This window comes from Acartia tonsa, chromosome 9, assembly GCF_053477335.1.
Source record: "Acartia tonsa isolate MP-2025a chromosome 9, ASM5347733v1, whole genome shotgun sequence".
Classification (NCBI taxonomy): Eukaryota; Metazoa; Arthropoda; class Copepoda; order Calanoida; family Acartiidae; genus Acartia; species Acartia tonsa.
The window spans coordinates 37,125,098-37,150,643 of record NC_137268.1 but is presented as its reverse complement, the minus strand read 5'-3'; the positions used below and the strand labels follow the sequence as shown (position 1 = coordinate 37,150,643).

General features: G+C 32.7%; 1 protein-coding gene across 2 annotated transcripts in view; it reads left to right on the top strand.

The window, feature by feature from the left end:
* The first annotated feature begins 6,965 nt into the window (after nucleotides 1-6,965).
* The window catches only part of LOC145328855 (uncharacterized), a 111,907-nt gene continuing 93,326 nt past the window's right edge, over nucleotides 6,966-25,546 (top strand). Inside the window, exons 1-4 of one of the 2 annotated variants that reach the window (XM_080172763.1) lie at nucleotides 6,966-7,731; nucleotides 9,661-9,722; nucleotides 10,339-10,404; nucleotides 12,303-12,456. In XM_080172763.1, coding sequence (XP_080028889.1) covers nucleotides 7,590-7,731; nucleotides 9,661-9,722; nucleotides 10,339-10,404; nucleotides 12,303-12,456 — 424 coding nt within the window. In that variant the 5' untranslated portion in view covers nucleotides 6,966-7,589. Of the gene's footprint in view, nucleotides 7,732-9,657; nucleotides 9,723-10,338; nucleotides 10,405-12,302; nucleotides 12,457-25,546 lie in introns of both variants that reach the window. The other variant, XM_080172762.1, reaches the window with a different exon arrangement.

Genomic DNA, 25,546 nt, shown 5'->3' with positions numbered 1-25,546 from the left:
ACATTCTGGTAATGATTATAGGGTTGATACGCTTTCCAAATCGTACAGAACTAATACAGGAATCAATAGAACAATTCTAACATGCCTAAGTTAACAAAAAAGCTAACGTTACGGACGCAGGGAGACGTACGGACTGACCCTAATTATAGAAAAGTTTCGCTGTAATTTTAGATAGACAGCTTTTTTTCTGGGGGGGGGGGTAAAGATTTACCTCATTGATGGTAATCTACTCTATATAAAACTAACGTTTGCGCCCCTAGCATCTAGGGTATTCGAAGGGATATAGAAGGGCAGAAAAATAGCTTAAAACAATACCCAGGCTTATTTATAAAAATGAAATTGCCTAAAACCATCCTATAAGAAGCTTCCCTCTAAAGAAGAACCATATCGGTTCAGTGGTGAGTGAGTAAAAAAAACTTTATATTATAGGATATACTGAAAACATATATACAATGATTATTATGAACAGTTTTAGGAACAAAGCTGCTCAATTTTTATAAATGTGTGTATGTCTTCCTTTCTGTATTTCTGAAACATTTAAATTAACTTTGATTTATAAGCCACTATGTCTGTCCTTTAACTTTGTTTAAAATACTTGATTTATATTGTTCTTTCCTTTCAATGGCCTTGGTTTCTAAATTTAATAGTAGTCCCTGAACCCACATTCATTTACTGTAGGTATTACTTAAACTCTCCATCCAACTATTAAATTTGAAAATAACCAGGATGACAACATCCATTAAAGCGAGGCTCTGAAACGGTGGGACAAATGAACATTAACACTTATAGATTGTCATAACTAAATAATCAGAACATAAATGTATAAAAGTTTAACATAATTGTAAGTAAATTTGTTGAAAAACTGAATAATTACAGGATAATTATTAAGGACATTGTAATAGTGCTCGGCAGCCTGTATACCTCAGGCAAACCTTTTACAATTTTAAATATCAACTAAAAGGTCGAACCTGACCCAAGTATGACAATCCCTCTTATCAAAGAGCTTAAAAATGGGTTAAAGTTTACAGATTAGTCACAGCTGATGCGCAGCTGCCGAGCCCTGTATACTATTTATTGAAAACTTAGAAGCATATAATATGTATATTAATCATATATGAACACCTTAAAAACTCTCCAAAAGTTTTAATTAAGGTCTAAGTCGATGTTAAAAAAATTTTCTTTTTAACAGAATAATATAAGAAATTTCGAATTTTTAACCATATGAGTAGAATAGTTCTAGGGACATTTTTCTTATTAAAATCACAATAATATGTATATAATATGTTATATTACATAAGCTATAACCTGTATATGAAAAGTTTTAACTTTATTTTTAGATAGAATAAGCTTTTATTGGCATTTATGACTCATAAAGTTAAAAAATCCCCAAATCAGCCAAAAAACCCACTGTGCCCCCCCCCCCCCTCCGGCTTTTTCTATCTCATTTTCTGTGTGTGAAATATAAAGAGCCAAAACTGCGTAACTGTTTAAGTATGGGTATGACACATAACTGAGAGTCAAAATTTTTTTAATATCTCCATCCTGGCGGGAACAGGATGCCAGCAAACCTGGCAGGGTCATCCAGGTAAAGAGCAAAAATATTTTTTGACTTAAACAAAGCATTTTATCATACCAAAATACTAAAATATTCTCTAGTAGTACATCCTTATATGAAATACAGGTGTTCAAGTCACTTTCAGGTTCCAGGTATGATCCTGCAGGTCCTGATCCTCCAGGTCTCCAGAAATCCCTAAAAGTCTCCTGTAGCCTCAATTTTTGACTTAGATACTTCAAATTTTAAACTTAAGCTTTTCATACATGTGTACATAACGTATTAAAATTTCATACAGATCCGCGCCGTTTTCCCGCCGACTCCGGCGGCTGGCAGCTGCCAAGTACAGCTGCGGCCGCTGAAATTTATATTTTGATAATTCTAATAAAAAATTTACATAAAGATAAACATTTTCTGGCAAAAAATTGTTCTTCTAGCTTCAAAAATAAAAAAATTACAGCCGTTTGAAATTTTTAAGTAAAAAAGGCCTAAAAACAAAGGTTGTTAAATAAAAGGGTAAAGGAAGCAAAAATTGACTTAGACGTAAGGTCGGAAATTCATTATCAAACAGGGGACTTGCAAAAAAAAATTTGCACTCTAGCTCTAATAAGAGCTGAGATAATAGAGGGGGGAAGGCGTTGAACCCCCCCCCCCCCCCAATCGATTAAGGTGCGGCAAGGGGCCCGACTGTAAAGGGTTAAACTTAGAATATACAAAAATAACAAACATCTTTTATAGATAAAAATGAAAATTTTAAAAAATTCAATATAATTGAAATATAATTGAAAAGAAAATTACCAAAATCATAAAAGTTGATGGCTGATAATCCTAACCAAAGACCCAGAGCACTGCCCAACTCAACTACGAGTGAGAATACATTGAAACTGTACACTGCCTGCAAATACAATTCAAGTGGAGTTGAAACAGTCTGATAGTCGCCTGATAGTCCCCCACAGCCATTAAGCCAATAGTTGTTTAAATTTTTTTTGAAAAGCTCCATTGAAGTAAACATGTTAAATGCATTTTATAATATAAAATCTATAAGTAGAAATAGGCATGTGATGAGGTACTATAAAATATTAATTTTTTTTTGTAAAAATAAAGAATAATACAAACCGTATTAACTGTGATAGTATCCTCATTAGAAAATATGGAGATAAAAGGGCCATGCTCATAATTACTGCTTGAACCAACTTCTTTCTTTTGCATCTTAAGTCTATAATGTAAATCACTATTTAGCAAATACAAAATATTTTGGTCCTAAATAAATCAAAAGAAGGACTAACCTTTTACATGGTGGTTTACACCTTTTCATAGTTTCTACATGAATGCCATCTAGTAGTTTATCAATGTCAACCCAGGCCCTATCCAACAAGTCTGGATCCAGATCTTTCTCAGTATGGCTTTGGTCTGTAGTGTTAGTACAATCTACATCTATCCATGGTGGGATAAATTTACAACCGTAGGATTCCTTTAGGTATTCACCAAAGTGATGAACAATACAATCTTCATATGTCAAATCTGTTTTTGAATAATCTGTACAGGTTTTACCATCATTTATGACATTATTCTCATATTGAAAAGAAATGTCAAATACTTTATATTCAAACTTATCTCCATTTGGTCCAGCACTTATAGATGCTTCAGTGCTTTTGTCCATCAACAATGAGTTTCCAGAATATTGATCTACATAATCAATATTATATTTAAGGTATATTTCTCAATATTTGCTTATATTATAAATTTACCTGCAGCAATGTGAACTTTAATTGCTAACTTCTTTGTTTCAATTTTTAACCCAGAAATCAGACTATAACCTTTCATAACAATTATAATATTTTTAGTACTTTTCTTACAATATTTTAAGTTCCTAATCATATTTTTAAAATCAAACAATTTTGACACCTGACACTTTTATACAAAATCCAGAGTGAGGCAGAAATACAAGCTCCAGTTTTCCACTGGTTAAGCTCATCTATAAACATATAATGCATAATAATATAATTTGTGTATAAATTCATAATAATTCTTATTTCTTTTTCATATCATTAATTTCAAATTGCCTAAAGATTAGAAATTGAGCTTCTTATTACAAAAAATATAAATTATTATTGCAACAAATAATCAAGTAAGAAATAATAAAAAGATAATGTTGTAATAAAGATTAACGCGCTAATAGTGATTTACCTGGTCAAAATTGTTAATAAAGAAGATATCTCTCAGTTGCTCAAAAAGGTGACTTTTGTTTTTTCCTATTGTAAAATAACTGTTTAATAACATAGAAACTTAAATTTTAAAATTTGTACCTGTCCATGTAGGGGGCACACTGTTGTTACCAATTCTGCCAGCCAGAAATCTGGACCAGGATAAATATCCATATTCAGCTGCCAGTGTGTAGTTAAAAACTGGATAAATTCTTATGAAAATAGTTGGTTGTGGTGTGTCAATTCCCAATTGACTTGCAGGAATGACTGATGTTTGAACACTAACAGGGTATTGTAGATACTTTCCAAATGACTCCTACAGTAATAAGATAGAAAGCCTGTGGATATAACATAAAAAGATATTTATAAATATTAATATGCATTTCTAAATCATCTATTTTCAACTATACAACAAGTCTTCAATCTTTTAGTTAAATATTAAGATTATACAAAATTAAGAAATTGCTAATATCTTGTTCATCAAGAATCATTTCATAAGATCTCTAAAAACTACAAGGTTATAAAATTTAACCTTAGCTTGGATAAGAAATAAAACTGTAGCTCCAATTTGAAAAGCTATTCTCATGTACTTTGATATTTTTGACATTTTAGGCTCAACTGCCGTGGTCCCTGAAGTACAGAATTTAAAAAATGTTAAATTACATAAATTAGTTAAAAACTTTGAACTTCAAATTAGAAGAAAGAGCTTTTCTTAGTTTTGTTGAGAAATAAAAAACTTGGCACAATTTCTGATTAAATATCTATACTATGCTTTGAACTATTTACTCCCAAAATTTCACTATGAATTTCTTTGTTAGAGGAAGGTATTCCATAAGATCTAATGGCAAATATATTAATTAAGAGTGTAATAGGACATAGATAATCATCTTACACCAATATTGTACAATGTGGGAGCTTGGTAAAATAGTTTTTATCCCCCTAAAACACAGGTAAAAATTTACCTCGAAAGAACACCCAAAAGTTTTTTAGGGTGCCATACCCCTTCTATAAAAGCCTATGAAAACACCTCCAATTTTTTTGGCAATTCCCCTTATTAAACTTTATAATTTGCAACTCAGGTGAATTTTTGACATTTTACACATTTTTACTCCCTTCAAAATATATAGGGGGGATAACACCCTTCTCTGTATTACAATTTTATACCCCCCAAAATATAATAGCTAGGATGTCCTTGGTGCTATCATATTGTTTGGTTCCAGCTTTACATCAATGTAAAAAATGTTAAGCTGTCATTACTTTCGGGCTCTAGCTTCAGCTCCCGGAGACAGTGCAGAACTTGGAGTATCTTGGCTCTAACTGATTTAAATTGCAAAAATTTTCTAACAAAGGTGAGTTTGCAAAAAAAGTTATTGATAAACAAACCACAGCTAATTATTTTAAAACCTCTAAAAGGCCATTAAAGCTTCTATAAAATCCAACACAGTCGTTTTACCCATTCAAGAGATCTTATGTAGAGGGATAGAGTAGTCCCGATCTGTTGCTATAAACCTTACTACTTGTACTATCATCTGGGATTAATTAAAATAAAAACATCTAATTAATGAAATTTATAGAATTTGTAAGTATATTTTTTTTAAACCCAAGCCAAAGAAACTTTTGGCTAACCAAATTAAGTTGTTCACAGACCTTTTTAATACTTTATTAATAACTAAAAGCTGACACACAGTTAAAGATCAATAGTTACTCATGAGGCTAAATATTTTTTTTTATCTTAACTGAGGGTCAAAAAAAACTTTACAACAAGAATATTTAATAATGAATTGTTATTTCAATCATAAATATTTATCTTAAAGCAAGGCATATCCCTGAAATTTCCATTATAAGTAATTACATTTAAAAGCCTATTTTTACTACAAGAAAATAAACACTTTTATTGGAGACATTTGTTTGTTCATTATTATATTTAGAAAGTAGTCAAATAGTAAGAGAAAATATAAATTCAATATATTGATAAAAATTTTTCTATAATGAGGTAAAAAAGTTGGAAGTGTACAGGAAATACGCCGCTCTGCCTGCTCTAAGACTGCCACAAGAAGACTCAATACCCAAAATACCTTTCAGCTTCAATAACAAAAAAATTATAGGCACCTTATATAACATTTTAGGGAGTTAAAAATCTTCAAAAAATGTCTAGTCTTCATAAAATAAACTTCAATATCAAATTACAACAGTTAGAAGCAAATTTATATGCTGATTTTTGGCACAAAGTTTAAATGCAAGTAACTGATTACATTTCTACAGTAAAATAAACTTTTTTTATTAACAAAATATCTCAAAAAACATTACTTTCGTTATCTTAGTTTCATTAGGAAACAAGAAACGGGGGGAAATAATACATAAAATATTATAGAAAATCTAAAAAGAAAAACAATTAACTATATGCATTTACAATACTAATGGATTTAGAATATATGTGAATATTATGACAGGGGAAAAATTGTCATCAATTTAGGTTGTTAACATGGAACTCCTTTATTAAATTCTTGATCAGTTCGTTCATCCAATAGGAGGGATGGGATGGGGTAATGGGTGTATTAGGGGTATTCTTATTTTGACCTCCTGTGAGTTTCACTTTATTAGAGAACGTGAAAATCTAGTGTAACATCCAAGTAATAATAATATATCCATTAAAATACTTATCCCAAAAAAATATTCTACACCTAAGACGACATTTGGGACGTGTTTGTAAACATCGGAAAATAATTGTCTGCTAGAAAATCAAAATAATAACAAAACCATGCCGTTTGCGGATGATGTAAATCGTTTCGGAATATCTGCAATGTTTACCATTTATTTTTATCAAATGATAATTTGGCAATTAAACTTAGTTTTTCAAATGCTTTTAGAAAAAATTGGAAACAAATGTTCTTTTTAATCTAATAAACTAAAAATGTACCATGTTCAAAAACTCATGAGTTCTTTATTCTAAAGGATATAAAGTTTTATTTCTAAAATAAATTACTTAATTATGCTTAATTTTATTAATTAATATTTCAATAATGTTATAAATTATAATGTTTAATTCCGAAAATTTCTTAAAAACAACTGTTTATTCGTTTTAAGGGGGAGAATTTTCTAGATCAAGGGGGAAAAGGGAGGAATATTTGTATACAACGGGGCCGGGTGGAGGGGGGGGGGGGAGGGGTAAAGTGTGCGTCATGAACCTAAGAAAAGGGAAAGTAACCATTTTTTACCCTTGGAAGACTAAACACTTTTTTTGTAATAAAGTCTTTATTTAACGTTTTAAAAATGTACAGTTATTTTATTTAAAGTTATATAAGCTAAAAAGAAAAATAATTTGTAAATGACGCATTTTATTTTTGTGTTCATGATAATGCGTCAAGGGTTAAGGCGCGCAATTTGCGTTGTAATGCGCTTGCGCCCCACAATATCTATCTATCTATCTATATGGATGCGTAGCTCTAGTAAGACAGACAATAAAAGAGGGATATTTAGCTAACAGAAAAATTACGTTGTAGTGAACAGTAATAAATATTTATATACGTTTTATTTACTTTTTACATTGTTATTCAGTTATATTTGTCAGGTTTATATACATTAAGTGAATTATTATAGCATTTTTTAACATTTTGAACGACTGTCATGTAATTTTTTCTAGAAATTAAGTGATTTTCGTATTGTTTTTGTGTTAATGGTGCAATAGTAAATTTGATAGAAAATATATAAGTGATGAAATGTGAAAAATTAAATTTAAAACGTGTTTTTTTTCATTAATATATTCACTTTAACATTATAAATTATGTGATCTTTTTAAAAACAAATTTAATAAGAAATATTAAAAAGTGAAGATTATGAACAGTTTACCGTTAACGGACAACGGATTTGACCAAGTAAAATCGGAAACCGCCGTTTGTAACGGCGTTTTTGGCGAACTCCCCTCCGCCGTGCTGGAAAGTGAACATTGGCGAAGTTTTTTCAATAACGGTTCTTTAGGTTTGTTGACAAAAAAGATTATTTTTTATTTTTAACTTTTCTGTGAAATATTAATGTAAAAAGTGACAAGGATGACAACATCATTAAAGCGAAGGAAGCTTTAAATAAAGCGGTTGGACAAACGAACATAATTAAAAAGTGACAGAACCTACTTAGCAGAATATAAATCTAAACCAATTTTTGTCACTTGTTGTAAATTTTTTACAAATACAGGATACTGTTAACGCCAACTGATATATTTAGCTTTTTTATGACTTGTTGTCCAGGGAATTATTGATCTAAAAATTTTTAAATAGAAGTACGAACTTTCATGTAACAATTATATATAGAGTTTTTATGATGCCCATATTGACGATAAGAGCTATTCTTAAAGAAAAGATTCGTTTAAAAGTATCGGGAATAGTCCCTTTTGTAACATCGCTCTATAAGGGGCGATTCGTCGTATTTTTAAAATGGCTTTTATAGGTTATATTAGGTTAGGTTATATTGGGTTAGGTGATTGCCCCACAGGGTTAGGTAATTGGCCCCGCAGTGTTAGAGCCCCCCGCAGGGGCTAGAAATAGGAGAAAAGCTACTGTGAAAAATACGAAGAATCGCCCCATAAGGAGCGATGTTACGAAAGGGACTAAACCCAAAGTATCATATAGAGTAGATACCCATTAGTCTTAGGAATCGTTAATAAAAATTCAGAAGCCAATTTCATATTAAGCATTAGAGCCTTGGAAATCAGATTTAAAAGACAAAAGCGGCCGAAAAGCAGTCCGAGCTATTTCATCATATTTAAATATGATCCATAATGATGAGAATATTGGCAGTAAAGGAGCAGCTTTAACAATCCCACCTTCCCCATGGAATTACGGACAAAGTGAATTATAGAGTAGTTTTATTGCTAAAAAAAATAACTTTCATTTACTTTTTCAAATTGTTAATTCTTCAGTCAAAATGTATTTTTTCTTATTTTTTAATAATCCGCTTGGCAGTAAGTATGATAACAACTACCTACCTAAAAGTGTTTCCATTATCCATTGGTTGCATCTAATTCTTAGTCATGGTTACTTTATTTATAGTAAGTAGACTAGTCGCCTAGCCCCTAGAGGCATCTTGGTCACTTGAGTGAAGGATCAAGTAAGTCTAGCCTCCATTTTAATTAAAGTTTAGCATAAGTTAAAGTTTTTATGGGGGGGGGGGGGGAGTGCAACCATCTCGTAATCAATGATTAAATGGCACTTAGAATTCGAATTTTGATCAAAAATATTGCATGAATAATCCTTGGTAGATCTATTTATTTTCACTAAATCGAACAAAAAGTTGAAAAAATAACGGCTAACGGCTGGCGGACCATCTTAAGAGCAAATTAGTCACGAAACCTATCTCCACATAATACTTTTTGTCGCTCAAAAACCTTATCAAACTATTCTAGTCGGTAATTTAAAAAATGGTTATTGATATCATTTAACATGAATTAAACCAAAAATATGTTTTAAAAAGTTGATTCCTACGTAATTAACGATGAATTTGCCCTAAAAATAGGCAAGAAGGGCTAAACGGCTGAGCCGCCAGCCGTTACTTTTCAACTTTTTGTTCGATTTAGGGAAAATAGACTTACCAAGGATTACTAATGAAAAACTTTAGATCGAAATTCGAATTCTAAGTGCCATTTAATCATTGATCACGAGATGGTTGCATTAACCCCCCCCCCCCCCCTTATGTGGGGTTATTCCAGGTACAAGTTTTATTGGGTGGGTCAAATGGTCTTAAAATGGTTAAAAACCCTCTCCGGACATAAGAAGCTTCACTGTAAAAGAAGGAAAAGGATAATGAGATCTAAAGCTCCAGACACACAGACATCCTGTTACTTTTATATAAGGATAGGTACAATAAAAACAATAATAATTTTGAACTTGTCAACAAATTGATTAAAATGAGAAGGACCTGCCGAGTTTTCAACCATCGAAGATATGGAATTTTATGACGAGAAATCAAAGCAGAAGGTACATTTCAGTTCTTTTACAGGGATCTAAAGGGATAAGACAGTGTGGCCGATAGATTGATGTATTGTACAACATCCCCAATGATGATACATAAGATTATCTTTTCTGTAGATTAGGTACATTAAATACCTAGTGGTTAAAAGTTTGGACAATCGACTTGTTGAACCTACAAATCCAAATTCAATAAAAGTTCCCAAGGTTGCTAACTTGTTAAGTTAACAAATAAGAAAACAGTAATAAAAACTTTGGGGACTGGTATTATTAACTTTGCCCTTTTCACTATGGGTCATAAAATAAAATATTTCATCTAATTTGAAAATATTAGGTATGGTAGGTCCTGAAAGATTTTATATTTTATTTCAGTAGTAGGTAGGTAGGATTTTACCCCCTATAAATAAAATTGCAAAAAATTTCTGAACTTGTCAGATATTTTTTTTCAGTGTTGTATAATGTATAAGAAAAATTTTGAAAATCGGACAAAAAAACAACATAGATATCACCTATAGACACAAAAATCCCCATAGAATTATGGGAAATTTAATTATAACTAGGGGGGGGGGGGGAATTCACCCCCCTAAAAATTTCCAGAACTTATTACCTAAGTATTTATTTTCAGTATTCCGGTGGTGAATCTAACAGAAACAACAACAGATATTCTGCCCTGGGCGTTGGAGCGGATAAGGTAATGTTTTTTCAGTATAGCTTCCAAACTGAGTAATATCCGCTGGACATACTGTAAAATCTTGTATAGCATCGTATTACAGGCAATTTGCACGAATATTAAATTGAATATCATAATATTAAAACCAGTTTCGTTAACTCGGACCTTCGGTCCCTCGAGGCTAACAAAACTGGCTATAATCTTATAATTTTTTATTTTAATAACTGCGGAAAGCTGTCGCTAACAATCTGATTCGAATTCAATTTTGTGAAAAAAATATTTTTGGGTTGTTTTTATAAATTAGTCAGACATTTAAGTTTAGGATAAGATACTGAAAATTAATCTCCCGCTCAATTAGGTATAAAAATTCCGTTTTTAAAATGCAACTTACCTAGGGTAAAGCGGGGCGAACTCTGTGTTTTTTTCGGTTTTTTGAACCTGCAAATCGTAAAAATTATTTTTTTTAAATGGGACCAAGACCAGTAGAAAGATCTCGGAAAAGTCGATCAGGTCCTAAAAGGACGTAAACCTAGGACTTTGGGAAGTTTGTCAAAATTGATCTCTAAAACGGCTCCGACTACGCCCCGCCTTGAGGCGAAGTCGGTAGGGCATTTTCAAGCTTCGAAAAATCGCTGACGTATTGATTTTATTACAGCATGCCCAAAAGGTAAAAGTTGCTAAATGTAATAAAGAGTATGCACAAAAATTTTTATTAAGATAGGTCAATTTTTTCTATCAAAAAAAATTATTTTTCCGAAGTACGCGAAATTTTACTTTTTTTTCTCGAAAATTTGTTTGATAAAAACATAAAAATACTACTAGAAAAAATAACTTTTTATGACTTTTAAGGCCTGATCCTTAAAATTCAGGCAATTTTGAATAGATTTGGACAAAAAAAATTAGTTCTATTAGCAAAATTTCCTAAAAAAATCAAGTTGAAAAAAAAAAGTTTGGCAAAATCTGTGGTCGATTTTCAAGCTTCAAAAAACCTATGACATATTGATTTAATTACAGCATGCCCTAAAGGTTAAAGTTGCTAAATGTAATAAAGAGCATTCACAAAAAAATTTATGAAGATCGGACAATTTTTTCTAAAAAAAAAAAAAAATTCAAAGTACGAGAAATTTGACTTTTTCTCTCGAAAATTTCACTTTTTTATATAAAATTGAAAAAGTTAGTATAAAAAGTGAAAAAACCGAGTTCGCCCCGCTTCACTTTTAGTCGATTTAAGAAAAAACTATACAAGCTTTTTTAAAGTTTTAAATGGAAATGGATAGCCAATTAGATTCTTAATAAGTCCCCTGAAGACGCCTAAGCTCTAGCTCTTACCAGTTTTTGTCCAAATGACCGTTTTTCCGACCGAAGCAAAAAAATCGAAAAAAAAATTTTTTTGTCGTCCGACTTTAAGACCCAATAAGTACCCTAAAAATTCATCTCACAAAAATTTCATTTTATACTTTTTTGTAGGCAATTTAATTAGGAACCAATTTGATTTGATGTTTTTTTTCTGTCAGTCGATTAGAACATGGAGAAAAATGTCATTTAATGAAGGTGGTCAAAAAAATACCGACTTCACCTCAAAACCGAGATCGCCCCGCTTTACCCTACCTATATAACCTACAGTTAACAAGTAAACGATTTGTTCAGTTTTATACTTGATTTTACATACCTACACGTCTAACAATTTTAGCAGTGTGGCTTTGAAAATAAATATCCGCTGGATTAGAACCGCTTCTCAGCTATACTGAAAAATCATGTATAGATCAGCAACGTATTGCAGACAATTTTGCACAAATGTTAAGATAAAAATCATTAGATTAATACCAGTTTTGATAGCCCTGGCTTTTGGACCCTCGGGTTTAACAAAACTGGTTTAATATACCTACCTATTCCCGCTTTTAATTATTTTTTATCTTCAGGGCATTGATAACCAAATATTTGAAGATCTGATATCCATAGTTGATGCTGGCAATTTGACCGGTCATTCGGACCATCCGCTGGCTGGTCATTTGCCCGATCACACGACGGGCAACCCGGTGCCTGGAACTAGCCGTGGTTTTCAGACAACTCCAGGTAGGATTCAGTTTTTAGATTCCTAGATTATGATAATTGATATACCTCTTCCATAATTATTACTAACGACTGTGCCTCTAGAGGCCTCAAGGGGGGGGAAGGGGGTGGGCTGGAATCTCCCCCCACTTTTAAGAAAAAGTAACTTTTAAAAATCTTGAGGGAGGTCACAGGTGGTAATGTTTTCCTAGGGGGAGATTTATCTTGAGAGGGTGGTTGACGTGGATTCCTCCCTCAAAATATTATCTTCCAAGGACCTATGAGAAGCTAAACTATGTAGGAGAATCATATCGGTTTGGCGGTACAAAGTACAAACAGATTGACATCCTGTTTTTTAAGGATGTAGGGATGAGATACGTGTCATGATTAAGTTCATTTTATTATTAATCTGTTACGTATACACCTATTCTAATTTAAACTTATTTATTTTTATTAAAGAAGTAAAATACTTACCTACCTATTCAATTTCATATCCTAGTATATGGGTAAATTTACATAGAACTTAAAAAAAATACATAACACAAAAAATTAAGGGGTAATTGGGATTTTTGAATCGTGTGAATCAAATAGTACGAAAGTTTGTATCTAAGCATAAGTTATACAATACTTTAAATTCATTCATAAACTGATAAGAATAGTTATTTATCGCATCGTATTATAGACAGCTTTCCGCAGACATTGGAATGAAAAATGATGGTTAAATAAAACCAGTTTTACCGGCCCCGAGGGGCAGAAGGTCAGGCCAGGACATAACTGATATTAATGTTATGATTTTTATTTTTGGATTCGTGGAAAATTGTCTGTAATACTATGTTATACATAATTTTTAAAGTACGGCTGAGAACCAGTTTAAATCCAGAGAATATTAATCGGTTTTGAATCCATATTGGAAAATTAGTTATGACAAAAATTCGTCATAAATGTTTTGTAATTGATAAAAGCGAAGGAATGCGCAAATATTCCATGTTTTATCATTTGTTTATTTTTCAAATTCTATATTTAGACCTACGCATTGATTTTTCTCAATATAACAAAGATGACAATATCCATAAAATTAAGCATAAAAATAAAAAAAATATTTATATTTATCATTATATCGGATTTTTGATGGTTTAAGGCCATATTAGTACAAAAGTAAAATTTTGGGTTGGCTTTAGCCTATTTTCTGCTGCTCCCTCGATCTTTTAATCGACCCTTTAGCTACACTAAATTTAAAAAGAACGTTCAAGTCAAAATTTCTTTTTCAGTTTTTGTAATTTATTTCTTATATAATGAAAAATTGCGTAATTTTAAATGAACGGACGTATAAAGTAGATTTGCTTTTTAAATTGTTAGAAATAGTTTGATAATGATCACACAATTCTTTCATGTCCAATAATACAATTTACTTATCTAACTGTCTCTAAAGTTCTGACTTACAGACCCTAATCATATAAAATCTTTGCTTTCTAAAATGCGCCGAATTTTTATCCCAGAAACTTTCTCCTTTTCCTAAGAAAATTGAAACGTTTTCATAATGATGCCAATAAATAAGTGTATTAGAATCAGCTTAAAAATTTTTGGAAATCTCAAATAAAACCATTTTCTGTCAGTCAAAAATTAGTCAAATATAGGAGTACTAGCGGTTGCGCCCCTTGCATCAAGGAGCTCTACATGTGACGCAATAGGAAAGTGCAGAATAACAGCCTGAAACCATCCATAGTACTAAATATGTAAATCAAATAGCTCTAAACCATCCTTGGACCAACATTAAGCTTCACTAAAGTGGAGAATCAATCGATTTCGTAGTTATCGAATTCTACAAATAACAAAAACCTACTTCTTTATGTAATAGGATAAAAATGCATATTTTTTTAGATTGATTATACCTAATTAAGTATAGCTTAAAATATTTAATATCGGGTGGGTTAGAACCGGTTCTCATTATGTTTAGCATCCTATTATATCCAGTTTTCTACGAATATAAAAATGTTACGGTCTAAAAAACCTGGTTTTAATCTTAATTGTTCATTTTATATCCGCGGAAAACTGTTTATAATACGATGTAAGAAATAACTAGGTATTCATTTAGGAAAAAATTTTTCAATAATTATTGGGCACCTATGGATCATGATTAATACGTGATAAGAGATCAATGTTTTGTTTATTTTTCACTAACTAGTCACTTAATTAAGAGGACACTAGCTTCACAATTCCTATACATATAAATTGTAGGGTTGGGCCGGATACTTTTTTGGATGGATGCCGGATATCTGGCTGATTTCTAATGCCGGATATCTAGCCAACGCCGGATATCCAGCAAATTACCGGATATCCGGCCCAACCCTAATGAATTGCTATGATTTGGAACATTTAGTGCCTCTGTAACCACAGAAAAATAGCCTAAAACCATTCCATAAAAAAAAACAGCCTAAATGTGAAGTTTTCTAGAATGTACAACTCAATAGTCCCAAGTGGTTAATCTGAACAGTTAAACAAAAAAAAAACCTAATGCTATACCTATTAAATACGTAATATTTTTACAAGCCACTGAAATGTTAATCTTCATCTAAATTCCACATATGTTTTGGGTCAAATTTTCTTTTTTTGTTGTTGGTGGATTGAAGTAGAAAACCTGCTATAAATAGGCTAGGGTTAGGTAAAAAAGCTTTATGCATGGAAGGAAGGGTACATTGGACTTAAAAATTATGACAACAAAAGTTTTATAATGAAGATTTCTTTTTCGTTTACTGAAAACTTTTACTTTAATCTAACCTTGATTGGTTGGTTTTAACTAGAATTATCTAAACTTTTCAACCAATTATTTTAATAAGAACTAGCGGCTACGCCCCTAGAGGCCTCTAGGGGCACTTGAGGAGGGGGGAGTCTAATTTGATAACCCAATTTCTTATTTTAGATTTTAAAAGAAAAAGTAAAAAAAAATTTTGGAGGGTAAAATATTTTTGGGGGGAGATGTTAAATTAATTTTGGTTAAAATTTTTTTTTTTTTTTGGGGGGGGTATTTTTTATTTTTTGGGGGGGTGGGAGTGTCCCACCCCCCCAAGAAAATAGTTATAAACCTTCCCGGGACCGATGAGAAGCTACCCTGTTAAGGAGAACCCGTTCGGTTCAGCGGCTAGCGAGATCCTTCGGTACAAACAAACACATAGACACACATACATCCTGTTACTTTAGTATAAGGATAAGAATGATTAGATATGAACATCAATTTACAATCAATCCTCATATAGAATATAGAATCATAAGAGATATTATAAAAGAAATACCTAGGTAATAATTTTCTAGCTGGCCTAAAATAGGTTTATTAGTTATTTAGATTTTAAGCCTCAGACAACAAAAAGCTTACCTACTATATTAAAGAACTAGCGGCTACGCCCCTAGAAGCCTCTAGGTGCACTTAAGGTAGAAGCGGGGAAAGTCGACCTCATCCAATTTTAAATTTGAGTTTCAAAAGTGTTAAAAAAAATATTTTTTTTGGGGAGGGGGGGGTGAAGACACCCCATCCCAAAAATAGTTTAAAAAAAAAGCTTCACTGTAAAGGAGAACAATATCAGTTCAGCGATTAGCGAGATCCTTCAGGACAGACAAAAACGCTTACTACTTTATATAATAGGATAGAAAATAAATTAGCTTATAACCACAACAGGAGCTATGTGAACCTAATAAAGTAACTCATTTGGTTTATTAAGCTTCAGACAAAAAAAACCTTACTACTTTATAGAAACTGTTCAGCGTTTATCGAGATCTGGAGGGTGAGAGAGACAGACGGATAGACATCGTTCTACTTTATATTGTAGATATCAAGTTTCCTTTTAAAATGTAGACACACATTAATGTGTCATTGTTTGTCATCTTTTAATTGAGTTTTAATTTAATTCTATTTCTGTAATGTGAATAGATTTTAATATTAATAGGTTTAAGCAGGGAGGAAGGGACAATGGGCTGTTTATTACACTTATCCCTAAAGTTTTTCCATCTTCGTTGGCTTCATAATTTTGGGGACAGAAATCATTATCATATACCATGTTTAGAATCGATAGGACAACTTTAACCTGCCCAAATATATTCTATTTTTATATTCATATTCATGTTACTCTTACTTTTAAACAGGGATGCGGAGCCGGAACCGTCGGAGCCGCCTTTTTTTTTTTTTTGGAGCTGGAGCCGTTATTTTCGTTAAATATTGGCTCCGGCTTAGCTAAAAAAGAGATTTTTTATTAATTATAATTTGGTAACTCTGTTGTGTCGTGTGCAAATGTCCCTTTTAAGTTTTTCAAGTTCATTTTTCTCAAAAATTAAGCTTTTTAAAGCTTCAAAAGTAAAAAAAAAGACTAAGAAGAAGAAAAATTTGTTTTTGAGCCGCACTAAAAATTTAGCGGCTCCGCATCCCTGCTCCTGAAATGTTTTTTTTTTACATTTTGTTCATTAATTAAGAAAAGTGTACTTGTTGACAGACAGTCATGTGTTAATTATAGTGTTGCTATGCCTAAAATTTATAGCTTTGGCATACTTTACAATGCTATTTCTGTCAAATCATCTGCCTAATGTACTAAAAATGTTGTAACTCTAAGTGAATAACTAAAGGGCGATTTTTAGGGTCTTTTTTTTAGCTTTAATGTTACTTCACAATTTGTTGCTAAAAAGTGACAAGGCGTGTTTTTTGTTTTGGAAGGTTTTTGTTCACACAGTGTCATAATAGAGATATAAATATGATATATAGGGGAAATGCTTTAGTCCTTAAAACTTTTGACTTCTAGGCAAATGCCGTGCAATCAAAGGGTACTTTCCTTGCAAATGACTATAAGGCAATGCGCATTAGTTCTTTATTTTATGAGTAGTTTATTTGGGGGGAAGAAATGGATGTAGATCAAGGTTGATTTAACTGAGTTTACTGTTATTTTAAACACTTAAGTTCTTGGAATTAGCCAAAATATATTACTATTAACCAGGGAGTGAGGGAGGGGACATTTCACTAATCCCCAAAGTTTTATTTCTTGGCATATCAACTTTGAGGACTTTTATTTAATTTTGATTGGTTGGTTTATTAAGTTGAGTGTTCCATGTATATTCAGCTAGCTGGGAAAAAGCATGGAGGAGGGGGACAGTGGGCGTGTAATTACACAAGTCCCAAAAGTTTTAAAATAATGGTTTCTTATTCGTTGGCCTACCAACTTTGGGGACTTTATTGAATTTTGATTGGTTGGATTATTAAGTTTCAACCACTAATTAAAACCTACAGAAGGGGTAATTTTTGTGTATTATCATTGGAAATGTACAGTAATTTATCAACCATTGTCCTATCCATTTAGAACCCTGCTGTTAACCAAATTGTATTTACCTAATGGTAAAAGTGACCCATTTTACATGAACATAAAAACAAGACATCCAATTTTAATTATGGGGATGAGAGGCACAGTATGAAAAAATATGCTGGAATTTGGAATTTTTATATAATCAATAATAAATAACTGAAATAAATAGAATTTTGAAAGATCATTTCTTCAAGATCAAATTTGATTTTAATGGACATTTTTCTTTTCATTTTGAAACCTATAGGTATTTTTTTAATGTTTAATCATTAAATTCGGGGACGTCAAAGCTTTTTATTTTTTTTTGATGGGGGTAAAATGAGGGGTTTCAAACGTTTCAGGAGGTTAAAATGAAGATTTTCTTTTTGGGACACCCTAATATATTCTTGTTGAGTGTTGTATTTTTTTTTCAGATAACGTGAAGAGTTTTTTAGGGGGTCGTTACTCGTTAGGGTGTAGGTCATAGAGCGTGTTGGGGGGTTGCTAGGGTCAATTTGAATTGTTTCAATGTACTTGTGTTTTTCCTAATTAAGTGTAAGTAAAATGGTTGTTCCCTTAAACTTGCAAATATTCACCAACAAATTAAAAATAGTTGTATTTTTTATACCTACCATGTATCTTAAATTGACTTAATTCATTCTCTAGACCCAAGGAGGGGAATATACAATAGGAGATAATTAAGGCCCCCCCCCAAAAAAAAAAAATAATCATTGAATTAATAGGAAAAAATTCCAGAACACATATTACTTATTTCACATAAGCAATACTTGAATCAAGTTGAGCTAATTTTTACATGCTGTTTTCGAGGGTATACTCATAAAAACTAGTGTGTATAATGTTTTGCCTGGTTACCACCTGCTTCCAGACAATAGAGTTATCTTTAGACCAATAATTGATAACTACGTTTTAAGTGTAGGTATAATTTTAAAATTAAAGTTTGCACTAAAATTAGATTTATTAATTTCGTAGTTGTTAAGTTGCTTTGCAAATACAAATATCTATTGTAGCCTATTCTGTTTTAAAATATAAAGAAGTGTGAAAACCACTCGATTTATTTGATTAGTGCGTCTAATATATTCAGAAAATAAAAGGATGGATAATTGAAAGGGTTGGTAATCTAGGTTTGATTATTTCATTTTTAAAACGAAGATTTTTTAAAAGCGAAGCTTTTCTGTACTTAGGGTCAGTCGTAACGGATAGCTCTTTTCGTTAATTTTGGCATGTTTAAATTTCAAACTTTGCATGATGATTCCTGTAGCAGTTAGATACGAGTAAGACAGCGAAGCAAATCTATAATCGTTACCAGGAAGTCCGTACGACAACAAGGTACATTGTTATGAGTGAAGCATCACTATGATCAAGTCCTAAAATAGTTGTAATGTCCTTAAACTATATCCTGTAGGTATTTAAGTAATTTTTCAACAGACTTACTTACAATTTTGTTTCGTTCCACTTTTATAAAAATTTATATTCTGATTATTTAGTTATGGCACTCTACAAGTATTAATATTCGATGTTGTCATCCTTTTAAATTATAGACAGCTTTCCGCGGATACTAAAATGAAAGCCTTTAAAATTTGTTCCATTTTTGTTTTCCTGATTGGCCGAAGTCCCGGATCAACAAAACTGGCATTACTTTTATGATTTTTATTGTATTATTTGTGTAATACGATGCTTTACATAATTTTTCAGTATGGTTCAAAACTTGTTTTAATCCAGCAGATATTAATCGGTTTCAAAGCCATACTGGAAAACATGTTCCAATAGCAAAGATTCAAAATAGAAAGACTAAGTAAGACAGTAAGATTTATACTGTCTTACATTACAGAGTTCGGATCGTTGAAAGAAAACGAAGTTGCGGGTTTCGTCTTATTTTCACAGTAGCTTTTCTTTCTAGCCCCTGCGTGGGGCTCTAACCCATCAACATTTACCTAACCTAACCTAAAATAACCTATTAAAAACTACTGTGAAAATACGACGAAACCCGCAACTTCGTTTTCTTTCTATGATTCTAGAGTTCTCTTTTACTTCCATTCGAAATAATGCGTCATTTTAGATATGAAATAACGTAAATTATTTGCTTTAAAACATTACAATTTTAAAACTGCACATGTAAAAATAAGTATTTTTAAGTGAAAGATAAAAATCAGTCTAATCATTTAGCTACAGCTGTCTTTGTAATTATTACAGATTGCTCATACCCAGGGAAAAGGGAATGTGATTCTGACAAACAATTCTAAGTGAAAATTTTCCCCACAATCCCCTTTCCTTTTCTCCCCCCCCCCAACTTTACTCCAACAAAGGGGGGGGGGGGGCGAAAGTGACACTAAATGAAACTGTGAAGAAACGGCGGCGCAACCGCCGAAAACCGCCGAGAAAAGGCAAAAAAAATTTCGGCGGGAAACGGCGGTTTTCGGCGGTTGCGCCGCCGTTTCTTCACAGTTCCATAATGTACCCCTATAAAGCAACTGCCATGCAAAATCTCAGACCTGTAACTCTTTTTTTAGTTGAGTTCCTTTGTTGACTTTTAGTTTTGGTTTCAAAAAGTGTCACTTTCGCCCCCCCCCCCCCTTTAATTTAATTTAGTTTTCGGCAAATTCAAATGGAATTAATGGGCTAAATAGCCGCCCCGGCTCAAACCATTTGTAAGGACAGGGAATATTAAAAAAGTTTCACAAAAAAAAACTTTTTGGGGCCTAGGGTTAAGTATCATTATATAAAAGTAACAGAATGTCTGTCTGTCTGTTTTTTCTAAAGATCTCGCCGACCGCTGAACCGATATGGTTCTTCTTTATAATGGAGCTTCTCATAAACCCTGGGAAGGTTTTAACATAAATAGGGATGGGGTAGTCGATTAACAGGTTGTCCCTCCCCCTCCTCACCTCAAGTGCCTTTGCATGACTCTATAGGGGCGTAGGCGCTAGTAGTGAATAAATCGTTGTTTTGTTGTAACACCTTAAAAAAAACATTTAAGTTTTTAAGTACTTTCATCTGTTTAATAGACTGTAATTAACATGATGACAAACCTATTTTAAACATTTTCTGACCCCTTGAAAGGATTAAAATTATGTAAAGCTTTAAACGAGATTGTTTATGGGTGGTTTATGGGGATTTCAATTACTCAGCAACGTGATTTTAATGGCATTAACCTGTTTGTTGAAAAATTTAGGTTAGATAATAAAATAAAGGTTACCTAATAACTTTTTTTTTCTTTTAGGTATGTATAGAAAAATACGCAAAAATGAAAACTAAATGGTAGACAAAAGACGAATTTCTCCTATTATAGTCCTCATTTCAAAAAACAATCTCTAAATATAACGAGCATCTTCTAAATAATTCTTGTTTGAGCCATCATGAAAATGTCATTTGATAAGATTGTCACTAATATTATGCATATTACATTTAATTTGCTCTATTACCTTATTGGGGTGGGAATCTCCTTCGATTTCAAGTTATCACCTAGAGAACCCAAGGCATCAGCTCAAATTGGATGCAATACTTAAACGACCACTATTGGATATTAGGTTAAGTAACATAGAACAGACAAACAATACTTTGATTGCACGACCTTTGTCCTAGAAATCATAACTGTGTTTGGTAATGAGTTGCACATGTTTATGGGCCAAGACATTAATGTCTTAAACGCAGTGGTAGTAGATTCGAACCTATGACCTCCCTGACGACAAGCGGATTGGCTACGTGTTAAGCCAGGGACTCAGGGTTCAGTAGCTTTTTTGAAAACACAAAAAAACTATTCTCAAAATAAAATTGTTTAAATCACTAACAGATTTAAAAGATTTTTTCTTGCCCGAGTATAAATCAATCTAGTAAAAAGTTTTAAATTCCTTAACCACCTTTTTGTAAAACACAGAAAGAACTTGAAATGAAATGGATTCTTGTTTTGTCTTACTACTTTGTCTTAATTTGATCCAACTGGGCATAAAGATTACACATTCATCAAGTTTTAATAATAGATATAAAACATCTAGATGGTCTATACACCTTCATCAAGTTTTAATTCTTATACTAAAGTAACAGGATGTCTGTCTGTGTGTTTGTATGTTTTTACCGGAGGATCTCGCTAACTGCTAAACCGATCGGGTTCTCCTTAACAGGGTAGCTTCTCATATATCCCGGGAAGGTTTATAACTATTTTGTGGGAGGGTTCCACGGACCACCACCCTCCCAAGAAATTTCTTTTCATGTATAGAGACTCTTAGGTCCAAACACTAAGAAACTATGGCTACACACACACACACACACACACACACACAGACTCTTACGCAACATAGCTAGATATCGTAGAGACTTGAAAGTAACATAGATATATATCGTATTACTTTAAAAAAAACATCAAAAGTGCCACTAGAGGCCGCTAGTATTAGATTAGTACATCTAGATGGTCAAACTGTTCCCAGAATCCGCCAAACTTATATAAATTCTAGCTGATTTTTTTGTTTTTGGCGATATAATTTCTAGAAAGCTAATTTTATCCGTAGAAATTTAATTATTTGGTATTTATAGCTAACTTAAAAGGACTCTCCACAGAAAAATCAACTTTGGATTTTTGAAAATCTAACCTGAAGCTATTATTCTCTGTTCAATTTTAGGCATTTTTTGTTTATGTGGCATCGCGATGGAAGCCCTTTGAAAATTTTGTCCGCCGCCTATTTGTACTGCCGCTATAACAATATAAACTACACTTTCCTCCACTCAATATATGTTTGCCGCTAAAGAACATTTGCTCCATTGCAACCGGCCGCTCTACGATTTATCCTCTTCCTTGACAGGACAATCCTGCCGCCTCCATTTTGTGTTCGCCTCCGCCAAATATAACCATCTTTTGCCGCAGTTGCCGCATTCATCGCCCTTCTCCGCCGCTACTCCGCTATACATTGCGTACGTGGCTATACACAACACCCCCAGCCTCCATTTAATTTCTGAACAAGAGAGAGGGGAGCATGTATTAAAAAGCGATGAATAGCGGAGTAGCGGCGGAGAAGGGCGATGAATGCGGCAACGGCGGCAAAAATAGAAGCTAAAAATCACTAAAGCAGCACAAATTAAATGGCGGGAGGATTCACTAAAAGGAGGTAAAAAATTTCAAAGGGCTTCGATCGCGATGCCACAAAAACAAAAAATGTCTAAAATTGAACAGAGAATAATAATTTCAGGTTAGATTTTCAAAAATCCAAAGTTGATTTTTCTGTGGAGAGTCCTTTTAAGTATTATATATTTTGTCACATGCCTCTCATTATGCAAAGGAAAAAAAATATACAGGATATATTTTACCCAAGAAATGCTACTATTTATCTGACTCCTTATTTGAGAAAAATCAGGCCTTGCTGTTACCAAAACCTGTACACATTTCAATCATTAATATGACCGGATTGTTCTTCTATTGTCATCCTATTGGCTGATTTAGAGAGTGTGTCTCTAGATTATCTCTTTTATTCTAATTAACTATTTTGTAAAGTACATACATTAATGTACTTTTATGAAGGGTATTTTACAAGTTTTGCTAATAAGAGTAGTGAATCCTTAAATGTTTCTTTAAATCAAAGCTTATTATTATCCTATTATATCCTTACTAGTGGCTTCGCCCCTAGCCTCTAGGGGCTTCGCCCCTTGAGGTAATGGAAAGTCAACCCTCCCAAATAATTTTATAGTTATTTTTTTTGGGTGACATTTTTTTGAAATTTTTTTTTTTTTTTTTTTTTTTTTTGGGGGGGGGGGTTCAGGGGGGCTTTGCCCCATGGTGCAGTGGGGTTCCCCTAACCCAATTACTGGTTTTTGTTAAAAAAAATAAGAAAAATTTTAAAAATTTGGAAATTGGGATTTTTTTATTTTTTGGGGGGTTGGGTGTCCCACCCTCCTAGAAAATAGCCTAAAACCACCAGAGGACCAGTAGGTATATTCCCAGAAGAGTAGAGTCCAATTTGTCCATCAGTTACTGAGATTTTACAAAAAATGTAAAAAAAAATTTTTTGGGGAGTGTTTTTTTTAGTTTTTGGGGGGGTTGGGGGTGTCCCACGCCCCAGGAAAATAGCTTAAAACCATCACAGGACCAGTAGGTATAATCCCTGAAGAGTAGAGCCCAATCGGTTCAGCGGTTACTGAGATCTTAAGCTTCAGACGGACAGACAGACGGACAGACATCGTTCTACTTTGTATTATAGACTAGCGGCTTCGCCCCTAGCCTCTAGGGGCTTTGCCCCAAGAGGTTTGATCAACCTAATTTTTCGTATTTTAGATTTAAAAAGAAAAAGTAAAAAAAAAAAAAATTTTTTTTTGGGGGGGTATTTTTCAATTTTTGGGGGGGTTGGGGGTGTCCCACCCCCCAAGAAAATAGCTTAAAACCATCACAGGACCAGTAGGTATATTCCTTGAAGAGTAGAGCCCAATCGGTTCAGTGGTTACTGAGATCTTAAGCTTCAGACGGACAGACAGACGGACAGACGGACAGATAGACAGACAGACAGACAGACATCGTTCTACTTTGTATTATAGATAACAAAGTAACATGATGTGTGTTTGTCTGTGTGTCTGTCTGTACCGAAGGTTCTTGCTAACTGCTGAACCGATCGGGTTCTCCTTAACAGGGTAGCTTTCTTAGATCCCGGGAAGGTTAATAACTATTTTTGGGGAGGGTACCACCACCCTCCCAAGAGAAATCACAAAAAAATCGAAAAAGATTGGAGTTCTTTATTTTAATTAAGCGTCACATGGTTTAGGCTAATTCATATTGAAATTTAAGTCATGGAATGGTTTTTGACTATTTTACCGCCCTAAAGCTCCTTTAGGTGCAAGGGGTACAGCTGCAATTAAAACCAAAAAGAAATGGGACTTGCTTTTGGATTTTTGATTAATCTTTGGGCAATTTATATTTCTTGGAACTATCCCTTACTAAAGATATGTTTCATCATTTCATTATTATTAATTAAAATCAACAAGGTAAAAAGATTAAGCTCTTCAGATAGTTGTTGTATACTTGTTTTATTTGCGTATTTATGATATAAACCAACTTTGCAAAACGTTTAATTACTTCAAATGAATTAATGCTTGGTTCTTAATTTCCAACTAACACCGTTCAATATAACCACAAACATCTTAAACGTATTTTAGGATAGGTTAGGTTAAATACGGATGTGTCTTCATAGATTTTAACATATTGAAAATTTAACTTATTTTTTTTTGTTCTAAAATAACAATTACTTGAAATATTTAAATTCACATGAAGATTAGAAGATTTTTGAACTAGGATTGAAAACAAATATCTTCATGTCAATATTTTGATAGGGATTAATTTTGAATAGTAAAAATAGATTTGTAATTCTATATACCAAAGTAACAGAAAGTCTGTGTATGTGTTCCTAAGATCTCTTAAATGACTGGACCGACCTATGGCTCATAGTTAGTCAATCCATATCTCAAAGTAACATGATGTTTGTTTATCTGTGTTTATCTCTCTCTTGGTTGAACCGACATGGTTCTCCTTTAGCTTCTGATTCAGGGAAAGTTTTTTTTTTTTTTGGGGGGGGGGAAGGGTAACTTATTCTCCAGCTTCCCAAGAAAAATCAACCCTGAAAAACATTCCCATCTCTCTAAAAAAAGCCTTTAGATGCAAAGTTGCTAGTATATATAAAGGTTCATAAATTGAAGGTTGTCACCTAACTTTTTTCCAGCTGAATTTAAATAGAATTGCTACGCTAAAAAGATATTTTATAATCTGATTCTTGTAATATTAGAATTGTAAATTAAAATCGCAAGAATTTCATTTACAT